Raw genomic sequence first — 20,269 nt, forward strand, 5'->3', positions numbered from 1 at the left:
TTGAACTTTACTATAAAGAGTATCAATAATTAAAGTTTTCAATAAATAAATAACCGATTCAGAGTGCTAGTTGAAAGGGAAAAAAAGGTAGCTTGAAACAAATTAAACGAAATGAAGTAATATTGGATCTGCTATTGGCGTTCGGGCGCCAGCATTCCTTCATCAGTAAGCCTTAATTAGGGAAAATGCTCAGGGTTTGAAATTATGCTGACCTGAGGAGGAAAGTAAGGCCGGCGAATATCCTTTCAGCATTCAACAAGTTTACTGTGCTTTTTTATGAAATTATATTTCATCTCATAAGTATAATTTAAATAATAGAAGAACAAATTAAATTATATCACTCAATAATTTCATCCCACCAATAAAAATAAGGCAAAGTTTGCTGAAAGCAGTTAGTTTAATTGGTTCATTATGGAGAAGTGTATAAGTAAAATTTATTGATTGGGTCGAAATGAAACCTTAGGGTTCTATAGTATTAATATCAACATAATAATATTAATCTTAATATCAATTAATTTTTGGAAAATATTCTAAGTCACTGAAATAGTTATAATAGGGCATGATGTATGACTAATGGATATTGATGAAGTTCTGTAAGAAGCTGTTCAGTCAAATCCATCCACAAGTACTCGCGAACTTGCCAGGGAGTATGATGTGCCAAAAGATACTGTTAGTCACCATCTACTCTGCATGGGGAAGGTTAAAAAAGATTAATTAATTTTTTTTCATGGTTATTGTGGACTGATCGATTTGTCTCTTTCTAAAGAATAAAAAAAATTTATATTGATAGTTCTATTAAACGATATTATATTTACAAAAATATATAAAAAAAGATAATGTAGCTAGGGTTAAATTAGGGCAACTTTTTTTTTTTTTTTTTTATAGGAAAAAGCAAACCATATTCGTTGTTAGCGTTGTCTTTAAATAAACACTTAAATTCCATTTTTCAAAGAAATCAAAAAATAGAAATTTTCCATCTTGCTTTATTTACTGGATTTATGTTCAAAGAAATTTAATAGGTAAAGAATATACGCAACAAGTAAAGAATACACCATTTCAAGATAAACTTTCACCCATTTCAACTTTGAACATTCAGGAAAAGAGAGATACATCGTTTTTCCACGTGGTCTTTAATTTTACTTACAGATAAAGTTTTGTGCAAGTAAGACATTGAGTTTAAAAAAGCCAGCTTCTTAAATTTCTATAATAAAAAAAACAAAACATATATATACTTTAAGATCTCCAAATATGCAAACTGCAATTATCAATTTCGTTAATTGAAACAAATTTGTTAATTTCTTTTTAGAAAACATATACACAGATTAATTAAAACATATGAAAATACAAACACTGATTTTTTTTTTCTATATTACTTACCAACTTACTATACCAGAAATATTGCTATAATTAAAACTAGAAAACTTATATTACATATTATAACCATAAGCCTCAATCAGGGGGGTTTGGACTCCTTGTACAAATTTTAGAATTTTTTCAACTAAAGATAAATAAAATTAATACTAGATTAGACAAATAATTAGACAAGAGGAAAACATCATCATATGGTTCAGAGAAAACATACAAAACATCTCTTGCCTCATATTTAATTTTTTTTTGTACATATTTTCTTAATTATTAAGAGCCTCTTTCATGTTTTTATATTTCCATAGGTTTTTTTCCACAAATTGTTTATTTATTGTTATTTTTTTTTTTTTGTGTAGAGTTGAATCGACTGAGTTTTTGAAGCATATATTATAAACAGTTTACTTATTCTATAACACAAATATTTATAAGGATTGAGGTCTATGGTTGTATTCAGTTTATAGTGAATTTTATTTGTTATAGTAATAATACCAACATTTTATTAAAATAATTAAAAAATCTTTCTTTAAAACCTTACCTTGACGGCGGCATATACATCGAGGCCTGGACTTCCAAGCTCTCCTTTCTGGCCCTTGTCACCAGGCCGCCCCTAGAAAGGAAAATAATTAAATGATTTTGCAATTAAATACTACATGCATTATGCCACATGGATGCGGAAACTAGTAAAAAAAAAAAATGAAAAAGAATATCAATTGTATTCAGATTATTACTATAGGTTCTTTTCAGGATTGACCAGTGAAAACTCCATGCTTTAATTTAAATTTGAAAAATAAATTAGTACCATGCGAGTTCTAACAAAAAGTTAGATGATTTTAAATTTATTATATAAATACAACAGATATAAATAAAAAATATATTTATATTTATTAATCATTTATATTACATAATATTTTAGATATTTATTATATAATACAATATTATAAACATTTATCACATTATATAATATTACAGATATTTATTCATTTTATTTTACTTTATTGCCTATTAATATTAACACAAACTTCAATAGCCTACATTTATTCTCAACTTTTTATTTTAAAACGTTTCGGCCCTTAGGCCATTTTCAAGGAGACAACCTTAATCATTGAATTGCCACAATTCGTTGAAATATCTTTTTTATTTTTTTGCAGGCTAATATTAGAATATTATTGATGAGGTTAATAGAAAAGGAAAAACAATTTTTGAAGGATAGTTTTGTATTTTAATGAATTGCGACAATTCAAAATTCAGGGTTGTCTCCTTGAAAATGGCCTAAGGGCCGAAACGATAGAAGTTTAAAAATAAAAGGTTGAGAGTAAATTTGAATCATTAAAGTTTGTGTTAATATAAATATAAACCATTTTCAAACAATTAATATGTTAAATCAGTAATCTAATAATTTATAACCCATGTTTTTATTTGTTCCATATTCATAACAGGTATATCACCATAAGACCAAGAAATGTCATGTTTTTACCATAAAAAGTATATTATAATTTTATATTTTATAATTATATGCAAAAAAGTATTAATTTAAGTTTGTTTTATTTAAATCATTAGGTACTTTTTTGTTCAAATCCAGTTTACTAGCTTTGTCACCAGGGATATAATATTTTTCTTAAATTATTTGATTACAATTAAAAAATCTAGCCTTAAATATGAACCAATCATCAGATAATCAATTAATACAATTTTGATAAATCAAATTTTAAACTCAGTTTTAATAAAATATGCATATGACGCGTTTTCTTAAATTTAAAGTAAGCATAGATTGATTATCAAGTTATTTAACTATAATAATTCCAATTTGGAATATAGAGAAAGATATAGTACTTACTGGATCTCCTTTGGGTCCGTCGAGACCAATAGGTCCCTGAAACAAAAGCATTTATTAATATTTTAAAATATGTAAGTTTATTTTTAATAATTTAGAGTAAACTATAAAAAGAAAATTTCAAGATATAGTTTTATTAATTTGGTTTTTGTTTGTAAATTCAGGATACAAGAGGGTTCAATACTTTGTAAGAAAGTACAGTTTCTTGAACAATAGTTGTGCAAGGAGCTGATTTGTTCAAGATCATGCTCACGCTCAAAGATAAATTATGGGGTATAAGACTCGATAATCATTGGTCTTGTTAAATTTCTATGAATGGTGTTTTTGTTTAAAGAAGATACTAAAAACGGAGAAAAATTAGTTTTCAATCTAAGTTTATTTTTGTTTTTTTTGTATGTAACGTATATGGGTGGCGTTAAGAAAATAAAAACGTTAAAGTAAAAAATAAATAGAAATATATACATCGCTGCTTTACTTAAATAGGGTCAGAGTGGCACATCTGACAAAGAAGTAAGTATTTATTTATTTTTAATTAAATGTACTATAAAGATAGTAGACTAGAGTTACTTTCTCAATAAGATAGTTGGGCAATATACAGACAGTAGAATGGGGCTTCTTTCTCAACTGTTCCAAATTTGGAAGGGTTGTCGCAAAGTAACTTCAATCAACTGTAAAACCTAAGAAATTGGCCAAATAATAATTTTTAAAAAAAATTATCTTTGTCATAAGTGCCACCATTTAAGAAAATCAGCAATATGATATTGTTCTAGCATTTGACAAAATGTCGAGACCATAATGCAACAAAACTATCTGTTATTCAAACTACAACAAACTACCTAAGCGTCAAAAAATAATTAGGAAAGAGGAGTAATAATAGTATGAGAATAAAGAGATTATTAATTTCACATCACGGTAAGCATGCAACTTATTTTTCTTGGTACAAACCACCAATATTAATTCTATAAACTCTAAAGAAAAATCAAAGTAGAATAAAATATATGGTTACGGTTACTAATTACTCCTTTTAGAGAAAAGTATCAGATATGTATTTATTAAGTTCAAAAATGGAAACAACTACTGAAAAGTATGCATTTTTCTCTAATAATCTACTTTACACAAAATAATAGTTCAAAATTGATGTTATCTTTCCATAGACACATTTATAACCGAGTCCTGTTATTTCTTTCAAGTACTAAGGCAAACTATTTAATACAGTTTACTTTTCGTCTTCTATCCTCAAATCGCGGACCATAATACTCAATTAAAAAATTAAAAATTATAATCTGTACAGCTACAACTTATGAAAGGTCAGGGTTTCAGTACTTTGTAAGGAAGTACTATCTATTACTATACCAACGGTTGTGCAAGGAGGTGATTTGGTCAGAATCACGTTCGACCGCCAGATTTTTACACAATTTAGGAGGCTGGGTTGTTTTTTGATGCTATAAAATTCCTATTTTAGAGTTTCTTGAGGTGTGGGTAACGAATATGTATTTTGGATCTACAAACAATACACCACTTCAATGAAGTCGTAATGCAATCGGGAATGTTCGGATGGTCTCGGCTTTCCCGTCCTTATTCCATGCACCTGTTTTCCCTTTTTACTTCTTTAGTTGGTTATAAAATTCTTTAATATTTTGTACTTATTCACTGTTTATTTTTACTGAATATTAGAACTGTTTATTTTTTTCAAATGAGCAAAACTAATAGTTCAAAGGAAATTTTTTTTTAAAATCTCTATTAAGCCATGTCAGGCTATTTAAATGCAAATAAAACAGACTAGTTGATATTAAATACCAATTAATTCTACATTGGCATGGCAAGTTTGATAAAAAAATTTAGTCTGTTTTGAAAAAATTGAAGAAATGTGAAAAATCGATTCTATAAAGTTCTTCAGGTCGGTTTTGGGAAAAAATTGCTGTCACATACGAGGCTTATACCGGCCATAAATATGCAATTTCAGTTTCTAATGACTTTTTTGTTTTGGAACCATACTTTTCATAAACAGATACACACAGACTATTTTACAAGACAAAGTTGTTTTAGACTCAGGGCCCTCGAAACATGTATTTCTGTCAAAATATGTTCGAAATTTTTCACTATCACAATACTTTCATTTATTCATATATTCCATAAATTAGCAAGTAAATGTAAAAAAGAAACCACTCAGGTCACCAATTTTTAGTTTGTTATTTATATAATATAACTAAATAAAACAGAGCTATCATTTAAACGAACATTGGGAACAAATACTATCACAATGATGATATTCTCTGAATAAATGATTTTGAGTTAATAAAAAAAAAATTGCATAGCCATTACCTTAGGAATGGCTCCTAAAAGCCGAGTGTATTATAAGCTAATCTTTGTAAATATAAACTCGGGAAATGTTTCTTTGTCGACAATTCGTAAATTGCCAAAAACCGAAAACGTGACTTTCTGACGCGTCGTATAGGAAAAATCACCGATAATATATTGTTTTGATGTTGATTGATATGTTGAAGTTTGATTTTTAATAAGAAAAAGTCACAGTAAATGCTCAAATCCATCGAGTGGTCCAGAGTTACGTTAGACAGAAAAGAGTGTTTTTTTTTTTGTTCAGTGGGGTTGATTTTTATCATGAAATATCAAACACAAATAATAAAGTAAAAATGTTATGATCCACATTAATCTCACCTGTTTTAATATAAAATTAAATTATAATAACATTTTCATCTTTACCCCACTCAACATAAAATTAATCAATTTCAAACATATAACATCTGGAAGTATTTGTGAGAGTTTATTTTTAAATTTTGCTTATTCCCAGCTGTATATTTAAGGAGGTAATTTTTCTCGGGAATTTTACAACTAAAATTTAAAAATAAATATTTATTTACAAAAGAATTGTTTTAAAAAAAAATTATATAAATTAAGATGTTTTTCATTCATATTTGGACAAAATTGATCATTTCTTCAACTAAATTAAGGACAAATATTTTGAACACCATTCAAACATTAAATGAAAATGTCACTTCTTTCTTTGTTTAGCATATTCATTTCGAGCAACTTAGTGCACAATGAGACTTTTATTGATTTTAAATACATTCTACTTCAGTCTCAATTTGATTATTTTTAGTTTAAAAAATGAAGATAAAGTTTGTTATTTTTTAAATTTATTTAAGATTTAACAATAACAGGTAACATTTGTTAAAATATTAAAATAAAATAATTTTTGACATAAATGAAAACAGAACAAAGAAACGTTAAAATTAAACTAAGACGATATTATTTGAATTTATCGCACTATAAAGTGTTTACACGCTCCTTTTACGGCGGAGTTCAAAAGCTCATTCCCACACAACTTGTCCCGCTGGAGGAGCAGAGAATTTACGACCATCGAAGCGACAAAAAGATATGAACAAAGGACGGGAGCAGTAAAAGCTACTTTGGATCAGATAGAGGCGAGGAGAGATAGTCAACAAGATCTCTATACCCAACTGCTTCCATATGTGAGCGACTTCATCTCCTCCGAGCTCTCTCCAAGATATTACTATCTAATAGACCAAGTTATCGGGTCTACTCGACTTGCTTAATCAAATCTTCAGCTTCCAAAGTTCTGGACTCCACCTTCGATATTTCAACAGTAGGCCATGTCTGGTGTTAAAGTATGGATCATTCCAGCGAAAAGGTCCAGTTCAACTAATATTTATAACAGGAAAGTAATAGGAAAATTTAATGAAAGTATCTCAGTAGTCAGTAGCTCACCATCATTGAATAGTGTAATTTCAATAAAAGCAAGCACGGTGAAGTAATGAAAAAGTTGGTAGAGGAATTCAGAAGCCTCAATTACTACACCGTTAAATTATTAACTACGTTACTGATAAAATATTACTGGTAGGTGAAGCAATGACAAGATAGTAGTTTTAAATTACTATTCTTTATTGTTAATGAACTTTTGTGAAATAATATTGATCTTTCAACACTTTTTTTATGTAATAACCGTTGTATTTTTTTTTGTTTAAAATAAATAGAATTTTTAAATCTGGTAGATTTGGGTTTGGAGGGACGTCAGTGAAGGAAAATGCGTAGAGAACGATTGGTAACGGCTTCGAACCTTTGGGTTCACTAAGCGTTTATTATTTTTTTTTTTATTTAAGAAATTATTTTCTGTAGGTAAGGTTGAAAATTTTTGTATTAGACTTTCAATGTATTTCGAGACATTTTTTTTTTTTGCAATGATTTTTTTTAATTTAGTGTCTGTCATAATTTGTAACACTTTCATAATGACAAACAGTTAAAAAAAAAAAAAAAAAGATAGAGGGAAGAAATTTGATACGGCCAAACTCCACCAATTGTGATAAATTTGAACAAAGAGTTTTGACTATGATAAATATTTTTAAATTTTAATTTAATGTGAACATTTGGCTAATTAGGGTAATTTGTGAACTCATGTAAATGACCTGGGCAGAATAACCTGCATGGAATTGTTTTTTTAAATTACTTGGTTTTAAAATTGTATTAAGATTGGCCTTGAGGATGGCCGAATTGGCCGAAACGTCGGATTTATAAAGAAATAAAAAATGTTTTGAGACAAAAATGGATAATTATTTAAACAATATTAACCAGTCTCAAGAAAGTGTTAGGATTATAAATTTTTTTTTTTTTTAATTTACGAAATTACTTTCTGTTAATAAGATTGAGAATTACTAGATTAGATTTCCAATATATTTCAAAACAATTTTGTTTTCTTTGATTTTTTTTTTTTTTCAAGTGTCTGTCATAATTTGTGACAACTTTCATGACAGACAGATAAAAAAAAAGAGAGAGAGAGAGAGAGAGAGAGAGAAGATAAGAAATATAATGCATTCAAACTCCTTCCAACGGCACCATACTCTCTGAATTTAATTAGTATTGACCCAGAAATTCCAATATCCAGCATAAATTCCAAAACTGATTTGATAGATTTGGATTTGGACGGGTGTCAGTGGACAGATGTATGTATACATCAATGGTGGTACATGCCTTATGATAAGCCTTTATGATTACTATAAAAAGATATGCACCATATGTGGTTTTTTTTTTCAATAATTTTACTTATAAAACAGTTTTATGCTAATTTAACTTGTCTTGAAAAAAATTATACAGATCACCCTATCATTCAAATAGTTTGTTTCAGTACAATAAATCTTGTTTTGCCATTTACCATTCGTTGCTGTTCAATTATACTGACAGGGTAAAAAAAAAAAAGATCATGATAAACATATTCTTCGAAGCTTCAACCCACACAGCGACTAAATGATATTTTAAAAGTTCTTTGAAAACGAGGTGAAAAATCATCGGGGTTAAGCATACTCTTTAATAAAAACTCGATAAACAAACTGAAAAGTAAGACCTATTAAGGGCTTGTAGCAGAGCACTTTATTAAATTGGAAAAACCGTGAGGTTTTAAAAAGTTTGCCTTTGCGAGGCGAGGAGACTCTAACTAACTAGTCCCTCGGTTAAACTTAATTTTTAATAACTCGATATTCGGCCGGGCGGCTCTGTCGGAGCGTCCACCAAGGGAAAAGTCGAGGAAATCTTGTTTTCTTCCCGCCATAATAAAGTAAACCCGGGGCCAAATCGAATTGTGGATCTATCTCTCTAAATACCGAGATTTGTCAACAGATTCTTCAGTGGAATGGTCAATATTTTTTACAAGAGAAACAAATGAGAGCTAAATTTGAGGAAAAGTTATAAGGCCCCCCTACTGCAAAGGCAAACATCAACAGAAACACAATCGACAAAATACAACCTCTTAACAAACATACCCAACACCAGAAGACTAACAAAGATTTCCTTGTTATTGTGTTCTTACTTCCGTAACTGAGATTAATTTAATGGTGTGCTTTTAAATTCGTTAACTGTTAAGCCTTCGCAATACCATGGTCTAAAACAAAGACATGATACTGCAGAGGCCATTCAGGGCCTCATAGATAGAATTTTGCATTTCTTATTGGTTTTATTAATCGTAGTATCAACATCCCATCTTGTTAGTGAGAATAAATGTCAAAACGGATATAAAGAATGGGTTTTAAAAATATTTAGAAAAGGAAAAAAGTAATTTGTTATTTATATGTATATATAGTTGACCGCAAAAATTTAAATATAAGATGGTCAGGGTTGCGGTAAAAAACAGAACATTTATAACTATTTTAATGTCCGACGTTTCGCTCCACTTTGCAGTGCTTCATCAGGGCTAAAAAGATACAAAAAAAAAACTGAGAATATTACAACAACAATATACAATAAAGTAAGGTAATTTAAGGTAGGATAAATATTATATAAAAATAAAGTGATAAGAAATTACATATAAATAAAAGGAAGGAGGACATAAAATAGTATCAATATAAAATAAACTTGAATAAACAATGATAGGAATAAAAAATAAGTAACAATGGCAAGAATAATTTTTTTTAAAAAACACGTAAAATATACAGTTAAAAAGTACAGGATACGTTAAAAAAAAAAGAAAGTAGAGATTAAATAAACGTCTTGAAAGAATAAATATAAATAATAATAATAATAATGATATTAAATGAGCTAAGAACAAATCAGGACCACCTACCTGTTCAAAGCGAAAGGTTGAACAGAAGGCAACAATAAAGCGGAAGCGTGGAGTGGGGAGGAGGTGGCCAGCCGGTTAACGGCTATATTTCTATTTCAAATACGTTGCCTATACAACGTCGGACATTAAAATAGTTATGAACTATTTGTTCTTTTTTTGACCACAAGACTGACCATTTTCTTACATGTAATTTATTATTATATGTATATATAAATAATTGACAGTGTAATATCAAATTATAAAGAAAATGGTCAGGAGTGCGGTCAAAAGGGAATATAAATATTTAACAAATATTTATTTGCAAAGTCTTGAAAGCTCTCCACTTGAGCAGCCTTAATGAAGTTCTACAAAATGGGGCGAAACTTCGGCTAATAAATCTTTGTTAACTTTTTTTGTTCTCTTTTTACCACATCCCTGACCATCTTCATAATTTGTAATTTAGTATTCCATTCTTGTTATATGGTTGGACTTGGTTCTGAGTCTTCTGCCTTTTCGACGTCAATCTCCTCGCCAGAACAATTCTTTTCCTAAATTGTTTTTAAGAAATTCTTCATCGTCTGAAGACTCTTTTTAGACTGAATGTTAACGGATGAAGGGTCGTTCAATCTTCTGGATTTTCCTTGGAGTCAACATCAGCTAACAAATGCTATTTTTATAATACTCTCGTTTCCCTTCATAGTGAAAGTGTGTTACTTCTCGAATCGGAGCTAGTTTATCCCTTTTCACTAGTATACCTGTCGTCAAATCTGAGATAAGCTGAAATGTGGAAAAACCGTGTTTAGGACATTATTGCTCTAAATATAATCTGAACACCATATCTTTGAAACAGGTTCTCAGTAGCTTTAAATGCCCCACTGTATAGAAGATGCCCTATGCAGGCATACGTTTCAGTTTCTTCCACAGAAATTCAATCCTGTTTTTTCCTCTGTATCTTCAAGATGCATTTTTCCATTTCTACAAGAGCCCTCTGGTTAGTATGATTCACATATTAGATAGGAACTTTTTAGGAAATGTTTGCTCAACGCAGTCGCGGTGTATCTAAATAATTCCACGGAAACCCATGGAGGTCCGAATGGACTCAACCGTGTTTTTATTTGGAAAAAGGGAACTGTCTTTTGCAGAGTCCGAGTAAATTTAATGGAAACTTACTAATGTAGTTCAAGATAGTTTTTTGAAAAATTCGTAATGCGTCTTGAAAATTGGTGGATTTTTTCCCCGTAATATTTCACTCCAAAAAGAGCTTTTGTAGTCATTAGAGACCCCACGGAATTAGAAAGGTTAAGATTTAAAAAAAAAGTTTAATAATTGGTGTTTTGGTAATTTAATAATAATTGTTAAAAATTGTTGTTCAATTACCATTAAAAAGGCGAACTTTTAGATTCAACTTTAAGTATACATACAAAATTGTTAACTATAGCGAAGAAAACGGTAATAAGGAAGAAGACGGACAGAATTTTCCACGCCTGGAGAGAATATTATAAATACAGTACACATAGTACACAGAACACAGAACACAATACAGCAGGAACACAAAACAGGCAGCTTCCTCCAGTTGACAGCCCATTCCAGCAGCTGTCTTTGCCTTCTTACATCCCCCTCATTTCCTGAATACATAACTTCTTACAATGTATAGCCTGTCTCTGAGTTCTAACATCTTACAGCTCTTGTCAACAAACATGACTTAGCAATCTTACTAAATTAAAAATAAAGCATATGAAAAAGCTAATAGTATATTGCATTATTAGAAGTAGAATAGTAATTAGAATTTAAGAAATATTTTTATTACTTAAGGAAAAGTTTTGGGTTTCTGAATATATTTATTTCTTAAGCTATATACTCAAATCTAAGGAAACTGAAATAAAGTATACTTTTACTCCTTATAAGAAACTGATAATTCTTTTGTTCGTTTTGATTGCGTAAAACTTCGCTGGTCATAAATGGCAATATTTTTTTTTCTTTACTAATACTTAGATTTATTATATTATTGTTTTTTTTCGATTTTTATTTGTCATAGTTTAAAATTTATAATAATTTAAATTTTGTGACTTTAGAAATAGTATCATTATCGCCACTAAGAGTTGATGATACATCAGGATTTAAAATAAAACGATTGAGGTGTAATGTGAAGTATGAGCTGTCCTGAAAGATATATTTAATTGTCATATTTTTATTACAATACTGACATTTTGGAGGAGTTTGTTTTGAGATTAGGTAGGAATGGGCGAGCCTTGTGTCCTATTCTCTTAACCAGTACGACCTCTTCTCTTTGACACTCGAGTAGCTCGAGCAACAAGTTCCAAAAATTGGGCTGGGATCTCAAAGAGCCCTGATCTACCCCTCACACGTGTGGTTCAGGGATCCTCAGATCTATAGTGTAAATATTGTGTATAAGACTGTAAATATGATTAGTGATTTATTTATTTTTATTACTATTATAATTATTATTTTTTTCCTCTTCATGTACATAGTTTGATTATGTTAATTTTTTTCCTTCTGTTTAAACATATGTTGAAAGATTTTTTTTATTTTTAGGTAATTTTTATTTAATTTTTTATTTATTTTTATTCTTATTTTATTTAAATTTTAGTATGAATGTGGTCAGTTATCATTTATCAATAAAGAAAAACCTTTCACTAATCAGAAACGATGATTTCCATTTTATTAAACGGACATTAAAATTGAATATTGCACAAATAAATTCTCTCTCTCAAAGATTAACACAATAAGTGAGAAAAAAGTATTTAAAATAATTTAATAGTCTTTTAACGACTGGAGATGTTACTTTTTTAATAAATAATTTATAATTTGCATTCTTTTACTAGTATATCTTAAGATAATGAAACGATCTGTATAACTCATGAGTAAAGGCGATTTATACTATTTCTTTTTTGTAATTATACTATAACATACATAATATGTTATGAATGTTAACATTATGATTGAAGTACTCAAAGTTAGGCTCCTAAATTTATTTTTATAGACAATACAAAGAAGATAGTTTTTTTATTACTAGTCAAATTTAAAACTTACTGTTTCAGTGTAATGAAATATAATATTTAATGAGATAATGATTTATAGTTCATTAATAATAATAAATACTTTATTAATTTTTTTTTTACACTTTATAACTAAAATAGAGATAATTTACAGAAAATGTTAAATTAGGTTTATAAGTCTTAACCAGAAACTTTTATATCTTTTCCGACTAGATATCCGGCTCTTTTTCATTTTTTTATGACACAAATGTTCATAAAAAATAAGATTACTAGAAATTTTTTTTTTTATTGAAGCATTTATTTTTTTATCTTAATACATTTCAAACTGCATTTTATTCTAAAATTATAATTGATTAATGCGTTTATTAAAACAGAGGCAATAGTTTTATAAACATGTTTATTTAAGGTTTAAAAAATAGGAATTAAAAAAATAAATATGACAATGTCGAGGTAATTTTTAATTTAAATTTTACGATACTATAAATTAAATTGTAATTGAAATGTTTCGGCAACAGAAAAAAAATTACTTTCAAATATTGAATCTGGACTTAATATAACCTTTTTCATTAATACCTTTTAATTAATCCCAGATTATAACTACCTATTTTGAGAGAATTTGTTTTGACCTCATTTTCTCTGTTTCATAATGAAACTATTTGACATAACAAAATAGCAACACTAAACATAAAATCAATATGTTTTTAATTAAAATAGATTTCAGCTGTTCTTCTTTCCCCGTCTAACCTGTGACTACGAAATATCTTACTTTGATGTTGTCTGGCCTTTGACTACGATAGACAAAGTTTCTTGTAATGACCATCAAGTAAATATCGGACTAAGGTATTAAAAATTAAAAGTAGCAATTGTTAATTGAAAAAATTATATATTTTTACTAAGCTTTGGATCGTTTAGTAAATAAAGACTTAGTATTATTTTAAAAACGTGTTTCACATATTAACACAAAAATTAAATACAAAAACTACAGTCCATGCAAGAAAGTTATAGACAAATAAAAAATAGAAGTAGTTTCATCTGAATATATAAACAGAAATTAGTTCGCTACGTTGTTAATATAATAGGATATAAATAAAAAAAGATAAAGAAGAATAGTTAAAAAAATCCAGGTAATAAGCAGATTAATAGAAACCCCAATTAATAGAAACTAAAATCCCAATTAGTATTTACAAGAGAATACAAGAGTTAGTTCTAATAGCACTGCCACCTATTGTCAGTTGATAATATTTAGCTTACCATAAATCCACGTTCCCCTTTTTGACCCTGTAAGAGAAACAAATAAATATTGAAGACAATAATTTCATATTCAGTTTTTTATTTTAAGATGTTTAAAAGAGATAATTTGAAAATAAAAATTCAAATTTTCTAATTCCAGGAAATATAAAATAATTCTACTACCAAAAAATAGCTGTAATAAAAATATAAGCTATAAAAAAATTATGGAACATTTAATAAATTCTAATACTAATATAATATTTATTTAAATTGATCTTTCGATGATTTTCTCCCAATTTCAATAAAAAATTAATAACATCCGTAATTTACCCCTTACCAAATACAAATATTTGAGTCAGAAAGATAAAACTATCTATTTTTCCTTAGGACATTTCAACGTTATGTTAAAACACTAAAATAAATACATGAGAAAAAAAAGTGAAATTTATATTTATTTTTTTAGTATAAGTTGATTCATTTTCTCCAATTAATTATAATTTTTCCTAGGGAAAAATATAACATTAACCTTATTGATGCATAGCGTAATATTAAACAAAACAAAACATTTTATATATCTTACAGTACTAAATAAAATTAACATTAGATTGTAAGTTTTAAAAAATGTAATAAAAAAAATAATATACAAAAACTTGACTACATTAACAAAAATTAAAAAATAAAATAGCATAAAAATAACTAAAATACCGGAAAGCCGTTCTTCCCAGGTGGACCAACCGGCCCCTGAAAAAAACAAAACAAAACGAAACAGTCAGACAAAACAAATGCAAAACTACAAAAATTATAAAATAAAAAGTAACATAATAGATTAAAATTAAAAAAAAAAAAAGGACACTTAGCAAAAACAAAATATATATACATATATACATGGAACCAGTGAAATTGTGAAGTATTAGATATGCAATAATAGATTTTATAAGCTCATAGTGCGGTTTTCGCACAACATAAAAAAAGGTTAGATTAATTATTTATTATAATGATTGTTTGAGAGTGGTTTATTTCATTATTAACACACACAAATTTGATCCAATTATACTCTCAACATTTATTTTCAGAAAACTCACCAACGTTTTGGCCCTCAGGCCATTTTCAAGGAGACAACCTATTACATGTTATCTCCTTGAAAATGGCCTGAGGGCCGAAATGTTGGAGAGTTTTCTGAAAAAAAAAAAAAGTTGAGAATATAATTGGATCAAATTTGTGTGTGTTAATAATGAAATAAAAAAGGTTTTTAAACATACAAATTCATATTTAAAATGTAGACATTTTGTAGTGATGATAGAAAGATAAAAACTAAAATATAAAAATCAGGTAATGTAAAATGTGTTATTATTAATGTTTTTATTAATGTTAATGTTTTAATGTATATGTTTTTATTAATATTAATAAATGTCCTACTTTAAAAATTACTTGCTATTTTATAAGAAAAGATTTTAATTTCAATGAAATATTTAGTTTTCAAATAAAGTTTGTTATAAGTGGTGAGTATATTAAAATGTAAGATATACCCATTTTAAAATAGGTTTAAAAACAGGTACATTCAATTATTTAATTTTTCAATAAATTTTTACTAATGTTTTGGAATAAAAACTATAAGAGGTTTAAAACACGCGTATCAAGAAAAATACACAGCTGAAACAAGATTCCATAACTGAATTTGATAAAAATTATACTAAACCATGAAAATATAAATCCCCAACTTTCGTCCAAATTTAGTCAAAATCAGATTTGCATTTTCGAGATATAGGAAAGCCAAGAAACATACGTTTACGCAAGCGAAAGAGAAAATAGTAGATAAAATCTACGTGCAACCAATTACATGCAAACCCGCACAATCCGTAAAATCGTATCAAATTCGATTATCGGTTCGATCGATCGACCGGGACAATACATTTGACAACTAAGAGACAGACGTGAGACCAAATTTGTCACTTCATGTCTAAAACGTCGAATCCAAGTAAATATTTTCGTTAAAATCGTGATACATAATTTTATCATGTATATAAAACTTCGGTTGCAAGGGAACAAAAATACCCTAAATTTAGATAAACCGAGTGATTAATTTGAAATTTTCAACATCTGTTCTTTGTTTTATGTTCATATTGGATTATACAAACTAAGAAATATTTTGTTTTAGTGGTGGATGTATAATTGATTATGGATGAACAAAATAACTTTTTTTATTGCCTAAACTACTCATAATTAATTATACATAAACTTATAACATAAACATAAATATGATTTTCGTGAAAACTACAGCACGTAAATTACTTTTCTTTATAATCATCGTGAATTCTAAAAAAAAATTACATATTTTTTTTTATATCTTATAACAAACTGTAATAATTTTGATCACAAAAAATCCGATATTTGTTACCTCATAAGCAGTAATAATATAAAAGCCGCAAAAGACGAAGAAAAAAATTCTATATTCAAAAACTAATTCAACAGACTAATCATACTAAAAAAATATGTCTTGTGATATTAAAATATAATACGAAACAGGAATATAATTTATTCAACTATACAAAATAATAACAACCAGAATACCTTATTAGAAAAAATCATAACAAGAGACCCGACATTTTCATAGTGAAAATGAAACTTCTAACAATAGGAAGACAACCATTGTCAGGACGAGACGTTATAGCGAAAGGAATTCGAGATGGGAGGATTATTTTTTGGAATGAAAGAGGCCGAATCCAAAAATTCCTATACAAAAGGATATTGTGTCTGCCAGAGTAGATTAAATCCTACTGAAAGGAGGAAAGCATTGATCGAAACTCATCTATAACTTCTCGAATATGTAAATGTATAAGTAATATACATAACTATGTATATCTATATACATAACTATGTATATCTATATACATAACTATGTATATCTATATACATAACTATGTATATCTATATACAAGTTACGGTATGAGTCAGCTGTTATTTCGATGTCAGCTGACTGAGGAGATCAGCTGATCGAGGGTATATAACAGATGTAACGAACACAATAAAGTCAGTGTTTTACAGCAGTACAAGCGAGTTAGATCTTACTCCTTCTTCTCTTTTTTGATATTTTGCTTTTGCCAATACTTAACTTACATAACTATGTATATCTATATACATAACTATGTATATGTATACATTCCATACAAAAATGTATATTCACCACACAGGTGTAATATCTTATATCTGAGTCACATTTCCATAAATTTATGGGAGGAAAGTTTGAACAGATTTTTTCTCTGAGAATTAGAGTCGAGTCACTATTTATACTTTCACTGACTTTTTTTGGAATATATAGTAAGGGAAAATATTGCAATCGTGCAAAATTTCGAATAAATAAATATTTTCTCTGTATATTCTTGTTTTTTCATCTAACCCTGACGAAGCCCTGCAAAGTAGGGCGAAAAGTTGGTTAAAAATAAATAGTTTTCTTTTACTATTTTGACACCTTTATTGACCATCACTCGGACTATCTTCCTATAATCTACTTCATACAGGTTAACTATCGTCTTCCAATACAATAACCAATATAAAATTTTTACAATAAAATTTACAATATTCAATTTTCGGCTGAAAGCTTGAGTCGTCGGCCAAAAAAAAACCCGAGACCGCATGATCTCTTCCGATCCCATTCATATGTACACAGGTTCGGTATATTTCCTTAGCTGTTGTATAATAGGCAGGGACAAAGTTGATGTCCATTATTTTCATTTCGAAAAACCCCAAAACACGAATTTTTATAGTAGGCAAAAATTTTGTGAAGCTGATCATTACATTGTAGATTTTTTTACTATAATTTATTCTTCTCCAAATGAAGCGCCTCTTTAACCTTCAAAGCATTTAAAGCTTTGTCGATCATGTTGTAAATCCTGACAGAATAAAATACAATAGAGTGACATTAACAAGTTAAGCCTGACGCCCGAAAGCTGAGATTGGACAGAAGCGGAAAATTACTAATGGAAGGAGTTCCACAAGCGCTGACAGGTCGGGAGCTAGAGTTGGACAGTTTTCAGGACAGGGGTCACTAGACCAACAATCTACAAAGAACATCAGCCGTGTAAACTGCAAAGCCAGCTTTTTAGGTTAATAGTTACTTCCGCAAGATGGGGTAACTTAGTGACAGGTGCGAGAACTTTGTGAAAAGAAATTTTTTTTCTCTAATTTGTTACTTTCCAGCCAAAAGAAACCCTGGAAGTTGGGCATTGTTACCTGATCTTTTTTTTTTTTTTTTGTTTATTTATTGATATTTACAACTGTACATAAATACATCAAGTAAATTTGAGGAACTCATAATGGTATGGTACATGTAGTGAAACTACCCACTGGTAGCACTCTCAAAACATTTTTACAATATAAGGTCTCGAGGCCATCTTCTTTTCAAACGCCTCGGAGGATTGCCCGGAATAAAAGAGGAAGTAAAATTAGAAACTAATGGGTTTGAGTAGTTGTAATGGAAGGATTGATATCTGGTTCGGGCAAGATCGGTTACAACTGGAACATTAAGGTCTTTGTGGATGATTTTATTTGCGACAAAGTAGGGAGCAATTAGGATTTTACGAAGGATTTTGGATTGTAAGGATTGGATACGAGAGAAATTCGAAGGTTTAGTGGAGCCCCAAAGCTCAACTCCGTATGTCCAGATAGGATTAATAATAGTCATGTAAATCAGTCTTTTGTAATGAATTGGAAGTTTGGACCGTTTGTCTAGAAGTGCTGTAATAGTCGAAATCGACGTGCAGTTCCCTGTATTTTCAGCCGTGTGTGAGGATTCCAGGTTAGTCGTTTGCCCAGATGTAGTCCAACGTAGCGGATCTGTTCAACAGGGGTAAGGGCAACATTATTGAAGTATACTGTAGGGCAGTCAGTAGGTTTAAGACGTAGGGTAAAGGTAATTTGATGGAATTTGTTGGAATTATTTTAATGTTACCTGACCCTAAAATATTATTTCTGTAACTAATCCTATGCAGGAACCTAAATAATAAGAAAAATGTGTTTCGTCAATAAGCCTCCTACTATCCTGATTACAGGATCAACGATTAAATCATCAGATACGTAAACCATTTCACTCAATTGTTGACATTTAACACAATAAAAGGATGTGTTTATGATAATTAAGTGAATAATTAAAGAAATAAAAAAATAATTTATATAGATGCATAGGATAACAGTAATAAAACTCTTTAATTATGTCACAGATGAGTTAAAAATGCAATTACACGAGATATCGTTTATAACGACCGCAAGTATGACAATATATCGATTGTATGAAAATTGCAAAAAAAAAAAAATCAAAATATTATGTTTAAATAAACAAAATTTTAACCATTTTAGTCTTAAAACGTTTTTATTCCATTTATAAGTCCGACGTCTGACGCCATCCTCAGGGACAATCTTAATACAATTTTAGAGCTAAATAATTTTAAAAAAAAACTTCATGCAGGCTATTCTGCCCAGGTCAATCCAACAAATTGTCCTGATTAGTGAAGTTTTAATTTAAAAAATAAAAATTATTTCTCAGTCACCTTCTTTGTTAAAAAAATTTTATCAAAGAAGTTAATGATAAAATTTTTAACAAAGAAGGTTTGTTAATTTTTCGTAACACATTTCTTTTTCGTGATCCATTTTAGACATATCTTATTATTTTATTTTGATTAAAATTTCTTCAGAAAATTACCAATGATACAAATGAAATAAATAACCGGACAACAAAGCTATCAAACATGGAATAAAATTCTTCTATACGCAATAAGCTTTTATTTAGTTTTTGCTTACGTTTGCACCGTTATGCGGCCCGAATGAAGCTGAAATCAGTTGTTTATTGGAATTATATGTATTTGGACATTGGGGATCGTCTGCGATGTGACGAATGAAATAATCCATTATGCGGACATTATGTGTTAAAGATGGACGCTCGAAAAAAATGATATGGCCATAGCAGAATAAATTCATAGAGTAAAAAATATTTTTTTTATAGGCCAGCCGTGCCTCAGATCAAATAAGTGAAAAGGTAATGAGAATTATAAATAAAGATTACAGACACCATGAACTTATTATTAAAACTAAAGTTACGCTTAAAGTTATAAAATTGTATAATCTTAGTAAATGGCAGTAAATAATTTCCTTCAGTTCATTATTCAAGGAACAAACAAGCACACAACAGTTGTACAAACATACTGGCGATATTTACCAAGCTAATAGCGAAAGGGAGGAGGGGTGGGAGGGGGTAAATAAACCTACACTGGC

The 20,269-nt window shown here is 28.8% G+C and overlaps 1 protein-coding gene across 11 annotated transcripts in view; it reads right to left on the reverse strand.

Annotated features, from left to right (window-relative positions):
• LOC106681894 (collagen alpha chain CG42342) overlaps positions 1–20,269 on the reverse strand; it is a gene marked incomplete at its 5' end in the record, with an annotated part of 66,405 nt that overhangs the window by 40,734 nt on the left and 5,402 nt on the right. For 9 of the 11 annotated variants that reach the window (XM_067047579.1, XM_067047578.1, XM_067047574.1 and 6 more), the window contains 4 exon segments: positions 1,901–1,972; positions 3,200–3,235; positions 14,030–14,056; positions 14,714–14,749. In XM_067047579.1, the coding sequence (XP_066903680.1) occupies positions 1,901–1,972; positions 3,200–3,235; positions 14,030–14,056; positions 14,714–14,749 (171 nt within the window). 11 annotated transcript variants of the gene reach the window in all.

The sequence above is a fragment of the Halyomorpha halys genome, unplaced genomic scaffold (assembly GCF_000696795.3).
Source record: "Halyomorpha halys isolate HHAL.00 unplaced genomic scaffold, Hhal_1.1 Scaffold373.1, whole genome shotgun sequence".
In the NCBI taxonomy this organism is placed as follows: Eukaryota; Metazoa; Arthropoda; class Insecta; order Hemiptera; family Pentatomidae; genus Halyomorpha; species Halyomorpha halys.